Source organism: Scyliorhinus canicula, chromosome 6, assembly GCF_902713615.1.
Source record: "Scyliorhinus canicula chromosome 6, sScyCan1.1, whole genome shotgun sequence".
NCBI lineage: Eukaryota > Metazoa > Chordata > Chondrichthyes > Carcharhiniformes > Scyliorhinidae > Scyliorhinus > Scyliorhinus canicula.
The window spans coordinates 178,093,707-178,113,481 of NC_052151.1; the positions used below are offsets into that span (position 1 = coordinate 178,093,707).

The 19,775-nt window shown below is 49.6% G+C and overlaps 1 protein-coding gene across 1 annotated transcript in view; it reads left to right on the forward strand.

Moving 5' to 3' along the window:
• Nucleotides 1-19,775, forward strand: part of LOC119967677 (pecanex-like protein 2) — a 332,932-nt gene that overhangs the window by 284,525 nt on the left and 28,632 nt on the right. Inside the window, exon 34 of the mRNA XM_038800498.1 lies at nt 16,877-17,331. Within this exon, the coding sequence (XP_038656426.1) occupies nt 16,877-17,331 (455 nt within the window). The remainder of the gene's footprint in view (nt 1-16,876; nt 17,332-19,775) is intronic.

Below are 19,775 nucleotides of genomic sequence, written 5' to 3' on the forward strand. Positions count from 1 at the left end.
TCACAGAAATAGCAGACAGCCAGCATTCGAGAGAGGGAGAGAGAGAGAGACGGCTTCTCCTTTCAGGATCTGGAAGCTTCTGCCTTCAAACAATAGGCAGCAGAGCATAGAGAGAGAGAGCTGCTGGAGGGTCCAGTGGCTTCTCCAAACATCCCACCTGATAGGAACCAATTGCTGTCAGTTGTCCTGGTTTAGCTCAGTGGGCTAGACAGCTGGTTTTTGATGCAGAACAAGGCCAGCAGCGCGGGTTCAATTCCCGTACCAGCTTACCCAAACAGGCGCCGGAATGTGGCGACTTTTCGCAGTAACTTCATACTTGTGACAATAAACGGTTATTATTTTTATTATCATGACCCTGACAGAGTGATTGCCTCCGCCGCCATTTTGTTTTCTTTTGATGCCCACGAGGTCATCAAGTTTAAAGTTGTTTCTTTCTTCTTTTTGTGTCTGGTTTGACACCTATTCTGCATCCCCTTGCTTAAACAAATAGATTTGTACATTTTGGGTCCAGTACAAAACGGAACAAAATCGTGATCCCGGTGGGAACTCCTCCACATGCGCCCGCTCCGCTACATGTCAAACCGGAAGTCCCATAATCTACCTTTTTGACCAAACGTTTGATCATCTGAACCTGATGTAAATCCTTATGTGACTCAGCATCAGATTTTGTCTGATTTACTATGCAGAGCCTTGGCACATTTTAGCACATTTAAGATGCTATATAAATGCAAGTTGTTGATGTTAGCTAGCATGTTATACCTCGGTCCGAGTTTTGCCACTTATTAGTTTTGAATGCAACAGTTCTGGGCCCCATATTTTGGGAAGGATGTGGGATCCCTGAGAGGGTGTAGAGGGGATTTACAGAATGGATAAGGTCCTTTACCAACACGTTTAGATTAGAAAAACTGGGGTTGTTCAACTTGGATTGATTGAGGCATACAAATTTTGTCCGGAACATGCTTCCTTTAGTACAAGGACAGACCGGGGGGACAGTTTGTGGTTTCAGGTAAGAGATGTGGGGCGGGGTGGGGTGTTCTGTTTGGAGGAACATTTAACAGAGAGAATGGTAATGATTTGGAAGTCACTGCCTAAGAAGATGGTGGAAGTGATATCAATAGAAATTGGAAAGGAAATCTGTTAAGTACCTGAGGGAAATAAACATTCAGAGCTATGGAGAGAAAACAGGGGAATGGGACCACTGGATTGCTCCACAGAACGCTGGTATGGACTCAATGGGCTGAATAGCCTCCTTATGTGCCGTAATGGCTATCTGCCGCACAGATTGCAAAGATGTACCAGAGCACCAGTAGTTCAGAGTGTAGAATGTGTAACAGGCGGAAGGAAGTTAGAGAGCAAGTGAAACAAATAACTGGAATGTTTGGATGATCGAGACTTAGTAAGGGAGAGGGATCTTGCAGAAGAATGGTTTGGGGAGAGGTGTTAAGGGGAGAGGAATAAAGGGGGAGGGATGCTGGGGAGAAAATTGAAGTGAGGCAAATTCTGGAGCAGAGGGGGCAAGAAGGAGGGATTCTGGGGACGTGTAAGTGGGGATTGTGAAATTTGAAAGAAAATGACATTGAAATCATTCTAAAGCAGAGCACACAGCAAATTGGGGAATTAATATTTTAAAAACAGCAATTTCTGAGAAAGAAATATTTTCTGAGCCAAAATATTTCTGGAGAATCGTTTTAAAGATTGACAGTCTTTTGGGAGCTGTTGTCTGCGTGCATTAGTCTCTCTGCATGTGATGGAATCTGTAGCAAGAGGATACAGCACTGCATATGTTATGAGGTTTTGAGAAGGTTATTGACTGCTCTACATGGCTGGGCAGCTGATCGAATGAGACAGATAAAGCAGCTACACTTCATAATGTGAAATGCTAAACCACCCAGACCCAATTGTTTAATGTTCCACATTTAATTGGAACAATGGCTTCAGAGCACAGAAAGAAGGGAAGGGCATTGAACAATGTAGTTTATTTGTTTACTCTACTGCTGGCAAGGACCAACAAACCTTGCCTGAAGCAATTTGGGTTGTGGACTTCTGCAGGACGTCCAGCAGTGCAAGTGCTGCTGAAAGTTGCTCATACCTCTTATTTCCGAATTCAATATAACATTAATAAATTAACAGAGGGGAACCATGTGTAGCCTGCACATTTTTAAATGTCAGTGCACATTGAGTTCCAGTTTGAGACAAGCAAAGTGTACCTTCTAGCACAGTGTTCTTCACATTTTTTTTCCGTGGACCCATTTTTAGCAACCGGCCAACCTTCGGGAGCCAACCCGACCGACCTTCGCGACCCACGCCGGCCAACCTTCGCGACCCACACCAGCTGACCTACACGACCCACCATTTTCTCTTACCTTGTTTGCTGCTGACAAAAATGGAGGAAATGGTTTCGGGTCCCTTTAGCCCTCGTACACGTTCCTCCAATGGAACCTGTTGGATGAAGGTGAAGCCTTCCGGTGTCGGAAAGTATGGAGTCTCCATCTGCCCAACATTCTGAATTTTTTTTCTGTAAAATTTTATCAAATAAACATCACCCGAACTTGCAAAAAAAAAATGAATAACATAAATGAATAAAATAAATTTTAAATACCCCGAACTTGTAAAACAAAAAGCTGCGACCGTTTAAAAAAATAGCGGCCGCACTGTGCATGCGTGCCCGATCATTGGCGCGCATGCGCATAGTTTTGCGCATGTGCGTCAATGATCGTGCGCGCATGTGCAATGTGGCCAAATTTTATTTACATGTTCGTGGCCATTTTGAAGGCCGCTTGCAGCCGGCGTTATTAAAAGCCGGCTGCTTCGTGGGGATTTGCACGATCGGAAGCACCGCGAAGGATGGCTCCGTGACCCTCCCGACACCCGCCCGCGACCCACCCACAGGTCGCGCCCCTAAGTTTGAAGAACACTGTTCTAGCATACAGTCACCCATGTACATCTCCTGCTTGGTGGCAGTGCCTTCAGCTGCCTGGGCTCTATGTCTTGGAATTCCCTTCCTTAACCTCTCCTTCTTTCTACTTTGTTGCCTTTTAAGATGTTCCTAAAAAAACAATCTCTTTGACCAAACCTTTGATTGCCTACTTATCTTACGGTTCGGTATCAAGTTGTAACTGGTTTACAATGCAATGAAGCACCATAGAATGTTTTACTATGATAATGACACTATATATGATCATAGAATCCCTATGGTACAGAAGGAAGCTATTCGGCCCAGCGAGTCCACACCAACCCTCTAAAAGAGCACCTTACCTAGGCCCACTGCCCCACCCTGTGGCGCTAACAATTGCACACAAAGACTCGAATCGGTACAAGAGAGGCTTTATTACAGTGAGATGCTATTCCTTCGGCTGCAGCTGTAGAATGGCATCTCAGGGAAACTTGTGAATATTTATACTGCTCCCTGTGGGCGGAGCTAGCCAGCAGAGACTTACCGGAAAACCTGTAATATAGGTACTGTCATGCATCCCCTAATGCGAGAACACACATATATATATACAGTGGTAGATCACCACATTCACCCCCTGTAAAAAATGAGTCCGGCAGGAGTGACGTGAAACTATGATACATAACGTGATCTATTTACAGAGGGGGGGGGGGGGGGGGGGGGGGGGGGGGGGGAAGGAACCAAGTGTCCATCGGGCAACCCGGTGCCCGTCACAGGTTGAGTCGGACCGGCGGTCGGACATTCCGTTGTGAGTGACGCAGCAGTGGTGGCGATGTCTGCACAGGCGGTGTCGGCGTCGGTGCTGGCAGTGTTGGTGCTGGCGGTGTTGGTGCTGGCGGTGTTGGTGCTGGCCAGTGGCTGGATGACTCCGGGAGCGAGCCAAAATCTTCCATGTCCTCTAGTGTGGGCAGGGGAATGAGGAATGGACCTGGTGGAGCTGAAGTCGGGGGCGCCGGGGAAAAGGAGAGTGGCGCATGGGTAGGGAGGAGTGTGGGCGTGGGATTGGCACCCGAGGGAGCCAGGTCCCTGAGCGAGACTATATCCTGGTGGCCGTCGGGGAACTCCACGTAAGCAAATTGGGGGTTCGCGTGGAGCAGGCGTACCTTGTCCACCAGAGGGTCTGCCTTGTGGAGCCTGACATGCCTACGAAGTAGGACCGGCCCTGGAGCTGCGAGCCAAGTCGGGAACAACACCCCGGATGTAGACATCCTAGGGAAGGTAAAAACACGTTCATGGGGTGTGTTGTTAGTCACGGTGCACAGCAGTGACCGAATGGAATGTAGCGCGTCAGGGGGGACCTGCTTCCGGCGAGCGGCTGGGAGGTTCCTGGACCGTAGGGCCAGCTGGACGGCCCTCCATACGATCCCGTTCTCCCTCTTTACCTGCCCGTTTCCCCGGGGGTTGTAGCTGGTCGTCCTGCTGGAGGCAATACTCCTGCTGAGCAGGAACTGACACAGCTCATCGCTCATGAACGAGGATCCCCTGTCACTGTGGATATAGTCGGGGAAACCGAACAGAGCGAATATGGATTCAAGGGCCTTGATGACGGTGGCAGGTGTCATATCCGGGCATGGGATGGCGAAGGGGAACCTAGAGAATTCATCGACCACACTAAGGATGTAGGTGTTGCAGTTGGTGGAGGGGAGGGGCCCATTGAAATCCACGCTGAGGCGTTCAAAGGGGCGGGACGCTTTCACCAGGCGCGCGCGGTCTGGCCAGTAAAAGTGCGGCTTGCACTCTGCACAGATCTGGCAGTCTCTGGTGACTGTCCATACTTCCTCGACGGAGTAGGGCAGATTGCGGGCTTTGACCAGATGGCACAACCGAGTGACCCCCGGATGGCAAAGGCTCTCGTGCAAGGCACGGAGCTGGTTCGCTTGTGCGCTGGCACATGTACCTCGGGAGAGGGCATCTAGGGGCTTGTTGAGCTTGCCGGGGCAATACAAGATCTCGTAATTATAGGTGGAGAGCTCGATTTTCCACCGCAAGATTTCGTCGTTTTTGATCTTGCCCCGCTGCGTGTTGTTAAACATGAGGCTACCGACCATTGGTCAGTGAGGAGAGTGAATCTCCTGCTGGCCAGGTAATGCCTCCAGTGCCTCACCGCTTCAACGATTGCCTGGGCCTCCTTTTCAACAGAGGAATGTCGGATTTCGGAGGCATGGAGGGTGCGGGAAAAGTATGCCACGGGTCTGCCAGCCTGGTTTAGAGTGCCGGCAAGGGCGACATCTGAAGCGTCGCTCTCTACTTGGAAGGGCAGTGTCTCATCTACTGCATGCATCCCGGCCTTGGCTATGTCTGAGCGAATACGAGCGAAGGCCTGTTGTGCCTCGGCTGTGAGGGGAAATTGCGTGGACTGGATCAGTGGGCGGACCTTGTCCGCGTATTGTGGGACCCACTGGGCGTAATAAGAAAAGAACCCCAGGCATCGTTTGAGAGCCTTGGGGCAGTGGGGGAGGGGAAGCTCCATGAGGGGGCGCATGCGGTCAGGATCGGGCCCCAGTAGTCCGTTTTGGACTAGATAGCCGAGGATGGCTAAGCGGTCTGTGCTGAACACACACTTCTCCTTGTTATAAGTGAGGTTGAGGAGAGATGCGGTGTGGAGAAATTTTGCAAGGTTGGCATCATGGTCCTGCTGGTCGTGGCCGCAGATGGTGACATTGTCTAAGTACGGAAACGTGGCCCGCAGTCCGTACCGGTCAACCATTCGGTCCATTTCTCTGAAATACTGAGACCCCGTTAGTGATGCCGAAGGGAACCCTAAGAAATTGATAGAGTCGACTGTCCGCCTCGAAGGCAGTGTATGAACGGTCCGATTTACAGATGGGGAGCTGGTGGTAGGCGGATTTCAGGTCAATTGTTGAGAAGACCCGGTACTGTGCAATCTGATTGACCATATCAGATATGCAAGGGAGTGGGTACGCGTCGAGCTGCGTGTACCGATTGATGGTCTGGCTGTAGTCCACGACCATCCTGTGTTTCTCCCCAGTTTTAACCACCACCACTTGGGCTCTCCAGGGACTGTTGCTGGCCTCGATAATACCTTCCCGGAGCAGCCGCTGGACTTCGGACCTGATGAAGGTCTTGTCCTAGGTGCTGTACCGTCTGCTCCTGGTGGCAACGGGCTTGCAATCTGCAGTCAGATTGGCAAAGTGGGAGGGAGGGTCAACCTTGAGGGTCGTGAGGCCACAAACGGTGAGTGGGGGTAAGGGTCCGCCGAATTTGAGGGTGAGGCTCTGGAGGTTACATTGGAAGTCCAGGCCCAGTAAAAGTGTCGCACAGAGGTTGGGGAGAACGCACAGGTGGAAACGGCTGAATTCAAAGCCCTGTACGGTGAGTCTGACCAGACAGAAGCCACGGATCGGGACAGAGTGGGATCCGGAGGCCAGGGAGATCCGCTGGTTGGCGGGATGGACCACGAGGGAGCAGCGCCTTACCGTGTCTGGATGGATGAAACTGTCCATGCTCCCGGAGTCGATAAGGCAGGAGGTCGCGTGGCCGTTGATAAGCACTGTCGTAGAAGCGATGGCCAGGTTGCGAGGACGGGATTGGTCGAGCGTAATGGAGGCGCGTAGCGGGCGATCGACCGAAGAGTCCGATGAGTATCGGCAGCGACCTGGGTCCCGTGGTCCAGTCCCGAGGGCAGGACAAAATGGCGGTGTCTGGAGTACCTGCGGGGAAGAAGATGGCGGCGCCCATGGAGCACACGTTGCGGGGGCGGGGCAAGATGGCGGCGACCATGGAGCACACGTTGTGGGGGCGGGGCAAGATGGTGCGACCATGGAATGCACATGGCGTCGGAGGATGAAGATGGCGGCGCCCATGGTGCGCACATGGCGGGGGGCAGTGAAAGATGGCGGCGCCCACTGATCGCACGTGGAGTCGGAGAAGGAAGATGGCGGCGCCCACTGATCGCATGTGGCCCCGGGGGCAGTGGATGGCAGGGCCCATTGCGCCATCGGCTGATGCGATGGAGAAAGTTCGGGCGCGATAGCGGCAACTACGTGGACTGACACAACGCTACAAAGTGGCCTTTCTTGCCACAGGATTTGCAGGTCGCGGTGTGGGCCAGGCAGCGCTGGCGGGGGTGCTTCTGCTGACCGCAGAAGTAGCAGAAGGGACCCCCAGGATGCGCGGTGCGGCGAGCAGCGCAGGCATACTGCGCGGGAGCGGCCCCAGTCGGGGGGGGGGTCAGTTGCGGGGTCCATGAGGGGTAGGATGGGTGGGCCGCTCGGCGGGTGGGGTAGGATTGCACATTATGGGAAGCGCCCGTCATTGAGAGCGCTAAGGTCTTTGTTGCCTCAAGGTCGAGAGCGGCCCCTTCCAGCAGTCATTGCCGGATGGGGTCCGATGCAATATCCGTCACAAAGGCATCTCGCATGAGGAGATTGGAATGTTCCATGGCCGAGACGGCCTGGCAGTCGCAGTCCCATACCAGAGGGATAAGGGCCCGGCAGAAGCCCTCAATCGACTCACCCGGTTGCTGAACGCGAGTGGCCAGTAAATGTCTCGCAAACAGAGTGTTCGTCGACTGGGCGTAATTCTCTTTGAGAAGTTCCATGGCCTGGGCGTAGTTAAGCGCGTCCTGAATCAGCGGGAACACGCTGGAGCTCAACCTTGAGTATAGGAGTTGTACATTCTGAGCCTCCGATGGTGTAGGGTCCGCTGAGGTGATGTAGGCATCGAAAACAGCCAGCCAGTGGTTAAAGTCTTACGGAAAACCTGTAATACAGGTACTGCAGGGGCAGCACGGTAGCATGGTGGTTAGCATAAATGCTTCACAGCTCCAGGGTCCCAGGTTCGGTTCCCGGCTGGGTCACTGTCTGTGCGGAGTCTGCACGTCCTCCCCGTGTGTGCGTGGGTTTCCTCCGGGTGCTCCGGTTTCCTCCCACAGTCCAAAGATGTGCGGGTTAGGTGGATTGGCCATGCTAAATTGCCCGTAGTCCTAATAAGTAAGTTTAAGGGGGGGGTTGTTGGGTTACGGGTATAGGGTGGATACGTGGGTTTGAGTAGGGTGATCATTGCTCGGCACAACATCGAGGGCCGAAGGGCCTGTTCTGTGCTGTTCTATGTCTATGTATGTTAGGTACTGTCGTACATCCCCTAATGCAAGCACACACATATATATACAGTGGTAGATCACCACACACCCTATTCCCCCTACCCTCACCTAACCCTTGGACACTAAAGGACAATTTAGCATGGCCAATCCCCCTAACCTGAGACAACTGATGGAGGCCATAATACAGGATGAGATAAATATACACTTAGAGAAATATAAGTTAATACTAGACAGTCAAAATGGCTCTGTCAAAAGCAGGTTATGTCTGACAAATTTGGGACTTCTAATGGCGGCCATGTAATGAGCGGGCGAACATTTGGTGTCTCCTGCTCGTGGCAATATTTTTTGGTCTTTTCCTCGTCTGAAGGAATGACGTTTTGGATGGAAAGGGGTGTAGGAGTATCTGGAGAATGTGTAACTCCACTGGTATGGCTGGTGGATGGATCCACGAACTAAGAGTGGGGCGCGAATAAAAAGCTGCTGGAAGAGGAGAGTCTTCATGGTGCACCACAGGATAAGATGGCGGAGGGCAAGGGGGTTGTTCTGTCCACCCAGTGGTCAACGGAGCAGTTAGTGAAGTTTCTGAACACCCGGGAGTGCCGGAGGTGAAAGAGGCCGGTGTTCTGGCCTTTGCGTCCCTAGTAGCCCGGCGGAGGATTTTGCTTCAATGGAAGGATGCGAGGCCCCCAAGCGTGGAGACCTGGATGAATGATATGGTGGGGTTCATCAAATTGGAGAAGGTGAAATTTGCCCTGAGGGGATCAGTACAGGGGTTCTTTAGGCGGTGGCAGCCTTTCCTTGACTTCCTGGCAGAACGGTAGGGAAATAGGCCGGCAGCAGCAGCAACCCGGGGGGGGGGGGGGGGGGGGGGGGGGGGGCGGACGGAGGGAGAGAGGGAGGGGGTTGTTTCGGGGGAAGGGAGAAATGCGTATATGTGTTTATTGGATATGCCGGGTGTTTATCTATCTCTCCTTTTTGTAGTTACTGGGGGTGGGGGTGAGGGGTTGGGGGAGGGGGTTTGGTTTTGGGGGTTAGTGTGTTTTTCTTTTTGTTGTTGTTGTTAATATTATTTTCTGTTTTGGATATGTTTTTGAAAATCTCAATAATAAATTATTTTAAAAAAAAGAAGTTTCTGAACACAAAGTTCAGCCGGAAGAGGAAGGAGGCTTTGGAAGATCTGGCCAAAGTGGTGGAGCCGATTAAATTGGGGATCGAGAGAGGATGGAGCAGAAGCTAGAGTCCCAGGGCTGGGTGATCCAGAAAATGGAGGAGGCGGTGGGGGAGCGACTTAGTGCCATTTCCCTGTACCCCTTCACATTGTTTCCATTCAGATAATCATCTCATGCCCTCTTGATATCTTGATTGAAACTGTCTTCACCACACTTTCAGGCATTGCATTCCAGACCCAAACCACTCTGTGTGAAAGAGTGTTTTCTCACTTCACATTTGCTTCTTTTGTAAATCGCTTTAAATTATCCTTTTATGAGTGGGAACAATTTATCCCCATCTACTCTGTCCAGTCCCGTCACAATTTTGAACATTGCTATCAAATCCGGTCAGTCTTCTTCTCTCCAAGGAGAACAGTCCCAACCTCGCCAATCTATCCTCCTCACTGAAGTTTCAGACCTTTGGAAATATTCTTGTAAACCACTTTTGCACTCTCTGTAATACGTTCACATCCTTCCTATTGTGTGATGCCCAGAACTATACGCAATGTGTCTAACTAGTGTCTTGTATAAGTTCAGCATAACCTCCCTGCTCTTGTACTCTATGCTCCTATTAATAAAGTCCAGAATACTATATGCTTTATTAACTGCTCTTTCCACCTGTCCTGCCACGTTCAATGGTCTATGCACACAAACACCCAGGTCCCTCTGCTTCTGCATCACCTTAACAATTTCACTCCTTATTTATATTGCCACTCCATGTCCTTCTTACCAATAATGCATCAGGTCACACTTCTCCGCATTAAACTTCATCTGCCACCTATCTGCCCACATCACCAATTTGTCTATTCCCTTTTGAAGTTCTACACCGTCCTCTTCACGGTCCCAATACCGACCCTTGGGGAACACCACAACAAACCTTACTCCAGCCTGAAAAATATCCGTTGACCGTTATTCTCTGCTTCCTATTATTCAGCCAATTTTCTATCCACATTGCGACTGTCTTTTTAATCCATGAGCTATAACTTTTCTCTGCTGTGTGCCACTTTCTCAAATACCATGTACACCACATCAAGAACATTACCCCCTCAACGCTTTGTATTACCACCTCAAAAAACTCCAGCAAGTTAGTTAAACATGATTTTCCCTTTAGAAACAAAGTTCCCTCGACTGTGACAATGGCCTGGGCAGCATCTCCCTCCTTGTTTAGTACCTCAACATGTCCGCGGCCTCCATGTAGAAATGCTGTTTTAGATCCCGAATCGGCTCTATTCCTCCTGTCGCTATTTAGATGCCAAAAGAAGATTTTGGGATTTCTCTTTATATTGACTACCAGTCTTTTATAATAATCTCTCTTCTCTTTTTCATCTAATCTCTGAACCTGTCGTATTCTTCTTGGTTCTCAAATGTATTTTCGAAGATAAAAATAGAAAACCCTCCCCACACAACCCCCCCACTGACCACAGAATTTTTCCCCAACACCGCAGAACTACCTACCCACCCCCACCTCCTCCCTTATCACAAAACTCCCCAACTGCACCCTCACCACAGAATTCTTCAGCCACCCTCCCACCATGGTACTCTCCCCCTTTCTCCACAGAACTCCTCACCACTTCCCTCATCACAGAATCCCCAAATGCCTCTCCACCACAGAATTCCCCATCCACTCTCCCAGCATGGAACTGGGACCTGGAACTGGGGGGTAGGGCCCAGCCCTACCCCCACCCCCACCCCCCAACACGGAACTCCCCACACCTCCACGGAATTCTCCATCACCCCCACCACCACAGAACTCCCCACTGTACTCCCCCACACAATGCTAACACCGTCCACCATGGTACTCTTCCCCCCCCCCCCATGGAACTACCCTTACCCCGCCTCAGGTACTGCCCCCCCCCCCCCCCCCCCCCCCCCGCCCAGGTTATTGTCTGGGCATGCCCTCTCTCCACTGGGGGATGTACTGATATGTGTGTCTCTGGCAGTTTCTGCTTGCCAGGTGCACCTCATCAGGAACCTTTCTTGATTCATGTTGGCATGATGGACAATCCAACATGGCGGGACTATCAGGCGAAATGGCCAGATAATGATATTTAAATATATTCAAATGGGAATCCCGACGACTTCAGGAAGCGTAGCACGTCACACACTCCCGTCTGCATCAATGGCTCCAAAGTGGAGATGGTCGATAGCTTTAAGTTCCTGGGGGTCACCATCACCAACAGTCTGTCGATCCACTCACGTTGATGCAACAGTCAAGAAAGCCCAACAACATCTCTACTTCCTATGAAAGCTAAAGAAATTTGGCATGTCTGCATCGATTCTCACAAACTTCTACAGATGAGCGATAGAGGGCATCCTATCCGGCGGCATCACAGCCTGGTATGGCAACTGCCCAGTCCAAGACCACAAAAAACTGCAGAGTGTGGTGAACTGAGCCCAATGCATCATACAAGCTTACCACCCCCACATTGATTCTGTATACACCTCCTGCTACCTCATGAAGTCAGACAGCATTATCAGAGGCCTCTCCATTCCAGACCCTTCCATCATGCAGAAGGTACAGAGGTCTGAAGACTCGCACATCCAGATATATAGGAACAGCTTCTTCCTCACAGCTGCAAGACTGCTCAACGACTCCCCCTCGGACTGTTCTGTTCCCTGTAAGAACACTATTCACGACGCCCTGTGTTGCTCTTGCTCATGTATTTGCTTTGTTTGGCCCCTTTTTGCGCACTGTCACCAATCACTGTTTGTCGATGTACCATTTGTCAATGTTCTCTGTTGATTATTCTCTTTGTCAGCTATGTACGTACTGTGCCCCCCTCTGGGACTGGGGGGGGGGGGGGGCAGTGCGTCAGACACTGTCCTTCTGAACCTGCTGATTTATGATGTACCTATCTCTATATTCTGATAACATGAATAACTGGAATCCTCCTATATATAGCTCAACAGATAATGGAGTAAAGGCATCTGTGGCCTGTTTCGTTCGCTGTTTTCAACTAGACTGGTGCTGCATGGTTTGGGCGGAGTGCTTCTGAATGCCTGGATTCAGGAGGGGATAGATGAATCATCCAGGGTTCCCCAGCACCATATCTCATCCTGGATAAATCAGCCAGCGTCTTCGCTGATCTGTATCCCCACATGCATAAATCGGCCAGGATTTTCCCAGCTCGGTAACTCTGCCTAGATAAATTAACCAGTGGTTCCTGTCTTCACATCTCTGACTGGTAACCCTGCTCGTGGTGAACCAGGGTGTGCAGATATCAGCCAAGACTGGGATCGGGCTGTGCCGTCCGTCTTGGATCACCCTCCCATTCGCCGAAGACACTCAGCCTGGAGGGCGGAACCTGGATGAGGGGGTCCGAGCCATAAGCCTGGCACCCCAAACCCCCCCCCCCCCCCCCCCCCATCCCCAGTCACGGAGTTGCCACCATCAAGGGGACAAATGTGTAACAAAGAAGAGTTTGATTTGAGTTTGAAAGGTTTAGTCCTGTCTGCTTCCTCCTGCTGCCTGTTTTCAGTGGGTGGGTCCGTGGCCGCCACAATAGCCTGGCACTTCTCGTACGATGGACCTGACGCTCTGTGAGGCAGGTCAAATGACTGCGTCGGTGCCAGTGTACCTCAGTCATATTTATTACAAACTTGTTTTTATATCTGTACACATCATTCTATGTGTGCATGTGTTTATGCGTGTGATAACACACAATTTCAGAATAAAATTGGGAGGATTTGTCAAAACAAATGTACGTACTGTGTACGTTCCCTCGGCCGCAGAAAAATACTTTTCATTATACTTCGGTACATGTGACAATAAATCAATTCAAAAATCAAATCAAAATCAAATCAACGTTGGAATCCCCGTTTAATGAGCCAGTGATTGATAGACACGCTTAAATAAAATAGAAATCTCCCTGAGACCAACCATACAGTTAGATTCCATCTGAAATAATGGCTTCAGTTCTGGGCACTGCACCAAACAAACAGTCCTGATCACATTTACTTCGGTACATGTGACAATAAATCAATTCAAAAATCAAATCAAAATCAAATCAACGTCGGAATCCCCGTTATGACATTGGCAGGGGGCGGGGACAATCGACTTGGGGAACCCTGCCGGCATAAAATACATTTTGGACTCCCGTGGGATTCTCTGCCGCTGCCTCGTTTCCAGCCCCCGATAATGAAAGCAGAAAATCCTCCACCTTGACTGCGTCCAGAGCATTTATGTCTTGAAGGTAGCCCATTGTTCAGCTACAGTTTTTTCCCCCCCCAACCTTTAATTCCAATTTAACCATTCCTGCTCAGTTCTTGGCCCATTGAAGTCAGCTCCCTTCCGTTTAATTGTTTTTACTCTGGATTGCCCATTATACTTTTCTATCATCATCCTAAAACGTGCGATACGATGATCGCTGTGTCCTAAATGTTCCCCCACTGATGCTTGATCTACTTGGCCCACCTCATTTCCATGAACCAGGTCCAACAGTGCATCCTTTCTTTTTTGGACTGGAGACGTACTGTTGTAGAAAACTTTGCTGAACTTAATGTGGGAACTTGTATCCCTCTTCGCCCTTTAGTTTAAAGACTAATCAGTCACATCTTCAGGAAAGCAACAACTCCAATCACCCAGTGAGGCAATGTATTTTAAGGAAGTATGAAAGCACTCACAGTGGGAATCTGATTGCAATAACTACAGTCAAGTACCCTGCACTGTGAGTACATAGCAACCTCAACTGAATAAAATTTTCGAGAAGGAAATCCAGACAATTAAATGTGATTCTTCATCATAGTGCTTGGAAACCGTTACAATGTCTGGCTGCATTAGACAAGCGTGTATTTAAGTAAAGAACCAACAGAAACATTTCATTTAATGAGCCAGTGATTGATAGACACGCTTAAATAAAATAGAAATCTCCCTGAGACCAACCATACAGTCAGATTCCATCTGAAATAATGGCTTCAGTTCTGGGCACTGCACCAAACAAACAGTCCTGATCACATTTACTCACACTGTTCCCATGTGCCTTCGACCCCATCTCCTTTATCCACCTATCCATCCAATCTAATCTTGAATCTCAACCATTAAATCCTGAAGCAAATTCCACAGCCTCACAATTCTGCATAAAGATGTTGCGCTTGTTCCCTATTTTTGTATTTATGGCTCCTTATTCAAGGTTTCTCACCTGCCGGAAACAGTCTGTCCTGTCTCTTCATAAATTGAAACACTTCCATCACATTGCCTCATAATCTACTGTTCTCATGAAAAAGATCCTAATATTTCAAGTCTTCTGTCCTGATTTCCAGTATAAATTCCAACATCTTCATTTATAATATTACCTATGTAAATTTATACTGGATAAAGTTGACAGATGTGAGTTTTTAATATATTTTAGGTTTACTGGAGTAAGAAATTTTGGAAGAAGAACACAATTTTTAAAAATAAATTTAGATGACCCAATTATTTTTTTTCCCCAATTGAGGAGCAATTTCAGCGTGGTCAATCCACCTATCCTGCACAACTTTGGATTGTTGGGGCGAGACCCACACAAACACGGGGGGGGGGGGGAATGTGTAAACTCCACATGGACAGTGTCTCAGAGCCGGGATCGAACCTGGGACATCGGCGCCGTGAGGTAGCAGTGCTAACCACTGTGCCGCCGTGCCGTCCAACAAAATCTTCTTTTAATTGGGCACATGACTCAGTTATTTTTTTTTTAATAAATGTTTTTTATTGGGTTTTTGAACAAAGTATATTTACCGTTATGTACACAGAATAAAATATATATATATATATATATAAGCGAAGAGCACACACAAAAGAAACAAACAAAATAAATAAAATAACTGGTAGGTATTATGCACTAACTCAACAACAGCAACTCTGTACAATTGGCAATATTATTTTTAACTCATAAGTAGGCATCTGTTTGTGTGTGGAGCGTGGGGGGGGGGGGGGGGGGAACAGATACATTTGGGTGCCGGAGAAACAATTACAGAGGGCAATACGCGAATGTATCTGGTGTTGGTGTTGTCATGTGACTCAGTTATAAGGGTTTGGGGATATTTTGCATTGACTTGTTGCAGGGATCTTCTGCATTCCCACAAATCTGATTTTCTTTTGCACTTACTTTCAAAGTATTTCATGCTTGCTAAAGGCTGTCCTGTAAGTTTTTTTTAAAAATCACATCTCCACCCATATCTGGGTGTGGTTTTGCAAATTAGGGTTGAATTCAATGTACAGTGGAAGCCCCATCCAAAATGTTGAGTATGTGCTTTGTTTGGAATTTTGATGTCTGTCCCATGTAGGGACATCAACTCAAGAGAAAAATGTACAAATGAGCAATTGCTTTTACATAAATCATAGAATCCCCACAGTAAGAAGTAGGCCATTTGGGCAGCACGGTGGTGCAGTAGTTAGCACTGCTGCCTCGCGATGCCGAGGTCTGAGGTTTGGTCCCGGCACTGGGTCATTGTCCGTGTGGAGTTTGCACATTCGCCCCGTATTTGCGTGGGTCTCACCTCCACAACCCAAAGATGTGCAGTGTAGGTGGATTGACCACGCTAAATTGCTCTTAATTGGATGAAATGAACTTGGTACTCTAAATGTTTTTTTTAATTTAAAAAAAGTAGGCCATTTAGCCCATCGCGATTGCACCGACCCACTGAAAGAACACCCTACCTAGGCCCAATTCCCCTTCCCTATCCCCGTAACCCCACCTAGCCCTTTGCACACTAAGGGCAATTTAGCATGGCCAATCCATCTAAGCCACACATCTTTGGACTGCGGGAGAAAAGGAGCACCTGGAGGAAACCCACACAGTCACCCAAGATCAGAATCAAACCCGGGTGCCTGGCGCTATGAGGGAGCAGTGCGAACCACTGTGCCACCATGCCACCCCTTGTAAATCTAGTGAATTATTCATGGAAGACCATGCTCTCCTTTCTGAAAGAAATATCTTTCTTGGAATGTGGGCGTCACTGGCAAGTCTGACAATGGCATGGTAGCACAGTGGTGAGCACAGTTGCTTCACAGTGCCAGGGACCCGGGTTCGATTCCCGGCTTGGGTCACTGTCTGTGCAGGGTCTGCAAGTTCTCCCCGTGTCTGCGTGGGTTTCCACTGGGCGCTCAGGTTTCCTCCCACAAGTCCCGAGTTGGACATTCTGAATTCTCCCTCAGTGTACCAGAACAGGTGCCATAGTGTGGTGACGAGGTGATTTTGACAGTAACTTCATTCCAGTGTTAACGTAAGCCTACTTGTGACACTAATAAAGATCATTATTATTTATTGTCTATCCCTAGTTTGCGAACGTGATGACGGATGTCATGAACCACGGCACTCAGTGTGAAGAAGGTGTTCTCATAATTCCAATGGATAGGGAGTTCCAACATCTTAACTCAATGACAATGAAAGAATACTCAGTATATTTCCAAGCCAGGATGGAATATGGCTTGCATTTTCTTCCCTTGTCCTTAGTTGTTGGTGGTCACTGGTTGTGAGGAAATTTAAGTCATATATTTACCAAATTTTCTTAATTTGACTGGTCAACAAAACAATCATCCTACAGACAACATCCTATCCTAACCTATGCAAAGTGTACAAGAACAGCCTATGGATTTAGTTTAGCTTCGACAAGGGTTTTAAACATCGGTGAAATTAGACTGAATGAATCACAGTCTAATCTATTCCTTTTGCATTGCAGGAAGGAGAGAACAAAGGAGCTGTTCAGTGCAGGCTTGTGCATCTCGATCAGAGACCCAGCGACCACCTGCTACAAGTCAGTCAGGGTCAATGCTGGAAACACAGCAGCCACATTCACAGGCGTCAACATCTGTCCAGGGCCTGGTTCAAAGGTTATCCAATAGTCAGCTGTCATTCAATAATTCAATTGCTTCTATGTTATCCCAAGTACCTCGACTCTCCACTGCAAGCCAGCTCAGTTGCCAGGGCCACTCGGGCACACAGAACAGGTGCAGCATCACCTCCTCCACGAGCTCTACCCTCAGCCTCTTGTTTGGGAAAACGAGTTTATCCAGTGGACTTGTGATATCCGGGCTGTCAGCAGCAGAGGGAGGGAACACAACTGACACCCAGTCAACAAGCAGTGTCAACATTGCACTTGGGCCATCGGTCAGCCGTGGGAGCCAAATGACAAAGGTAATAAGCAACTCTTCACCTCCATTCTAAAGGGTCCCAGTAGAGTTCAGCGTCGGAGGTTATTTTTTTTGGGGGGGGGGATCAACAATGAATTCAAATTCAGGTGGGGGTTCCTTTGGGATAATTGTTTTCTGAATCACCTGTGCTTGCACCTTCTGTGGCAGCTGCTGCTGCTGCATAGCCTTTGGTATGGCAGCTGAAGGTTCTTGTCCTTTCCCCTCCCTGAATGCATTAATTTTGTGCCGGTAATATGCACGGTAAGGATCATTCGGATTCCAGAAGTTAAACTTGGAGTTGTTTATTTCATTCTGGCAGATACGGGCTTCAACAGTCTTGTCAACAATGTTCCTGACCTCGGGAAGAGGGCAGGTAATACCAACAATAGGTTTGGAAGTTGCAGTTTCATCTTTTGTTTCTCCCGGCAACTGGTTAGTTTCAGTCTGAGGTGGCGGTAGGGCTTTTACGGCATGGCTCCGGTACTGGGAGAGAGAAGGGGTGTGGGGGGAGGAGACCTCAACCCGTCACAATTGTGTCAGAGGTTATTTTTTATCCATTCTAGGGATGTGGGCATCCTTGACAAGGAATATTGCCTATCCCCAATTTCCTGTGTGGTGTAGGTGATGTACCATCAATAACCATGAGACGAAATGGTGAACAATTGAGGCTTTATTGTGCCGATGTTAAGCCTCCTGCAGCTGGAACCAGAATGGGGGCAGCGCAGTAGAGTGCACACTTTGATACGCCGCCTGCTGGGAGGAGGCAGCAGGCCGGGGTTTACTGTAGTACAGTGGCGGTAGTGTATAACCAGTGGTGTTCACCACATTCACCCCCTGTTTAAAAAAAGAGTCCAGCGGGAGTGAAGCAACGTTACAGAGACTTTGACCCTCCGCCGCGATCGCCTCAGTCCCGGTTGCGATGTGGACGCCGATGTGGGCACCTGCGTCACCGGGAGCGTGTTGTCCTCTCCTTCTTCCCCTAGTAGTGGATTCGGCAGGGGGGGGATAGGTGCTGCTGGGGTGGGGGCTGCGGTGAGGGTCGCTGGTGGGGAGGGGGGGGAATGGCGCAGGGGCGGGGGTGGCAGGGGAAGGGGACAGTACCAGGTCAGGGTTGGTGGTGATTGTGGATGGGGAACCAGCGGGTGCCAGGTCCTGGAGGGAGACTGTGTCCTGCCGCCCCTCATGGTGTGCCACGTAGGTGTACTGTGTGTTCGCATGGAGGAGGTGAACTTTTTTGACGAGGGGATCCGATTTGTGGCTCCTTGCATGCTTCCGGAGGAGGATAGGCCCAGGAACTGTCAGGCAGGTTGGGAGCGAGACCCCGGAGATGGACTTCCTGGGGAAGGCAAACACACATTTGTGAGGGGTCTTATTGGTAGCAGTGCACAGGAGCGACCGGGTGGAGTGGAGCGTATCGGGGAAGACCTCCTGCCAGCGGGAGACTGGGAGACTTCTAGACCTAAGGGCCAGCAGGACGGCCTTCCAGACAGTCACATTCTGCCTCTCCACCTGTCCGTTTCCCCGGGGGTTGTAGCTGGTCATTCTGCTCAAGGCGATGCCTTTGATGAGTAGGAACTGACGCAGCTCATCACTCATGAAGGAGGATCCCCGGTCGCTGTGGATGTAGGTGGGGAAACCAAACAAGGTGAAGATACTGTGTAGGGCCTTGATGACAGTGGCAGAAGTCATGTCAGGGCATGGGATGGTGAAAGGGAAACGGAAGTATTCATCAACAACATTGAGAAAGTGGTGGGGCTGGGTCCTTTGAAGTCCATACTGAGGCGCTCCAAGAGGCAGGAGGCCTTCACCAGATGCGCTCTGTCCGGCTGGCAGAAGTGCGGTTTGCACTCCGCGCAGACTTGGCAGTCTCTAGTCACCGTCCTGACCTCCTCGATGGAGTAAGGCAGGTTGTGGACCTTGACAAAATGAAAAGAAAGGGTGACCCCCGGGTGACAGAGGTCATTGTGGAGAGCCTGAAGTCGGTCTACTTGTGCGCTGGCACATGTACCATGGTATAGGGTATCTGGGGGTTCATTGAGCTTCTCCAGGCGATACAAGATCTCGTGTTATAGGTGGAGAGTTCGATCCTCCATCTCAAGATCTTGTCATTCTTAATCTTGCCCCACTGTGTATTACTAAACATGAAGGCAACCAACCGTGGGTCAGTGAGGAGAGTGAATCTCCTGCTGGCCAGGTAATGCCACCAATGTCGCACAGCTTCCACAATGGCTTGGGCCTCCTTTTCGACAGAGGAGTGCCGAATTTTGGAGGCATGGAGGGTGCGGGAGAAGAAGGCGACTGGTCTGCCCGCCTGGTTGAGGGTGGCGGCCAGAACTACGTCCGATGCGTCGCTCTCCACCTGAAAGGAGAGGGACTCATCGACCGCGTGCATGTGGACTTGGTGATGTCTGCCTTGATGTGGTTGAAGGCCCAGCGGGCCTCAGCCGT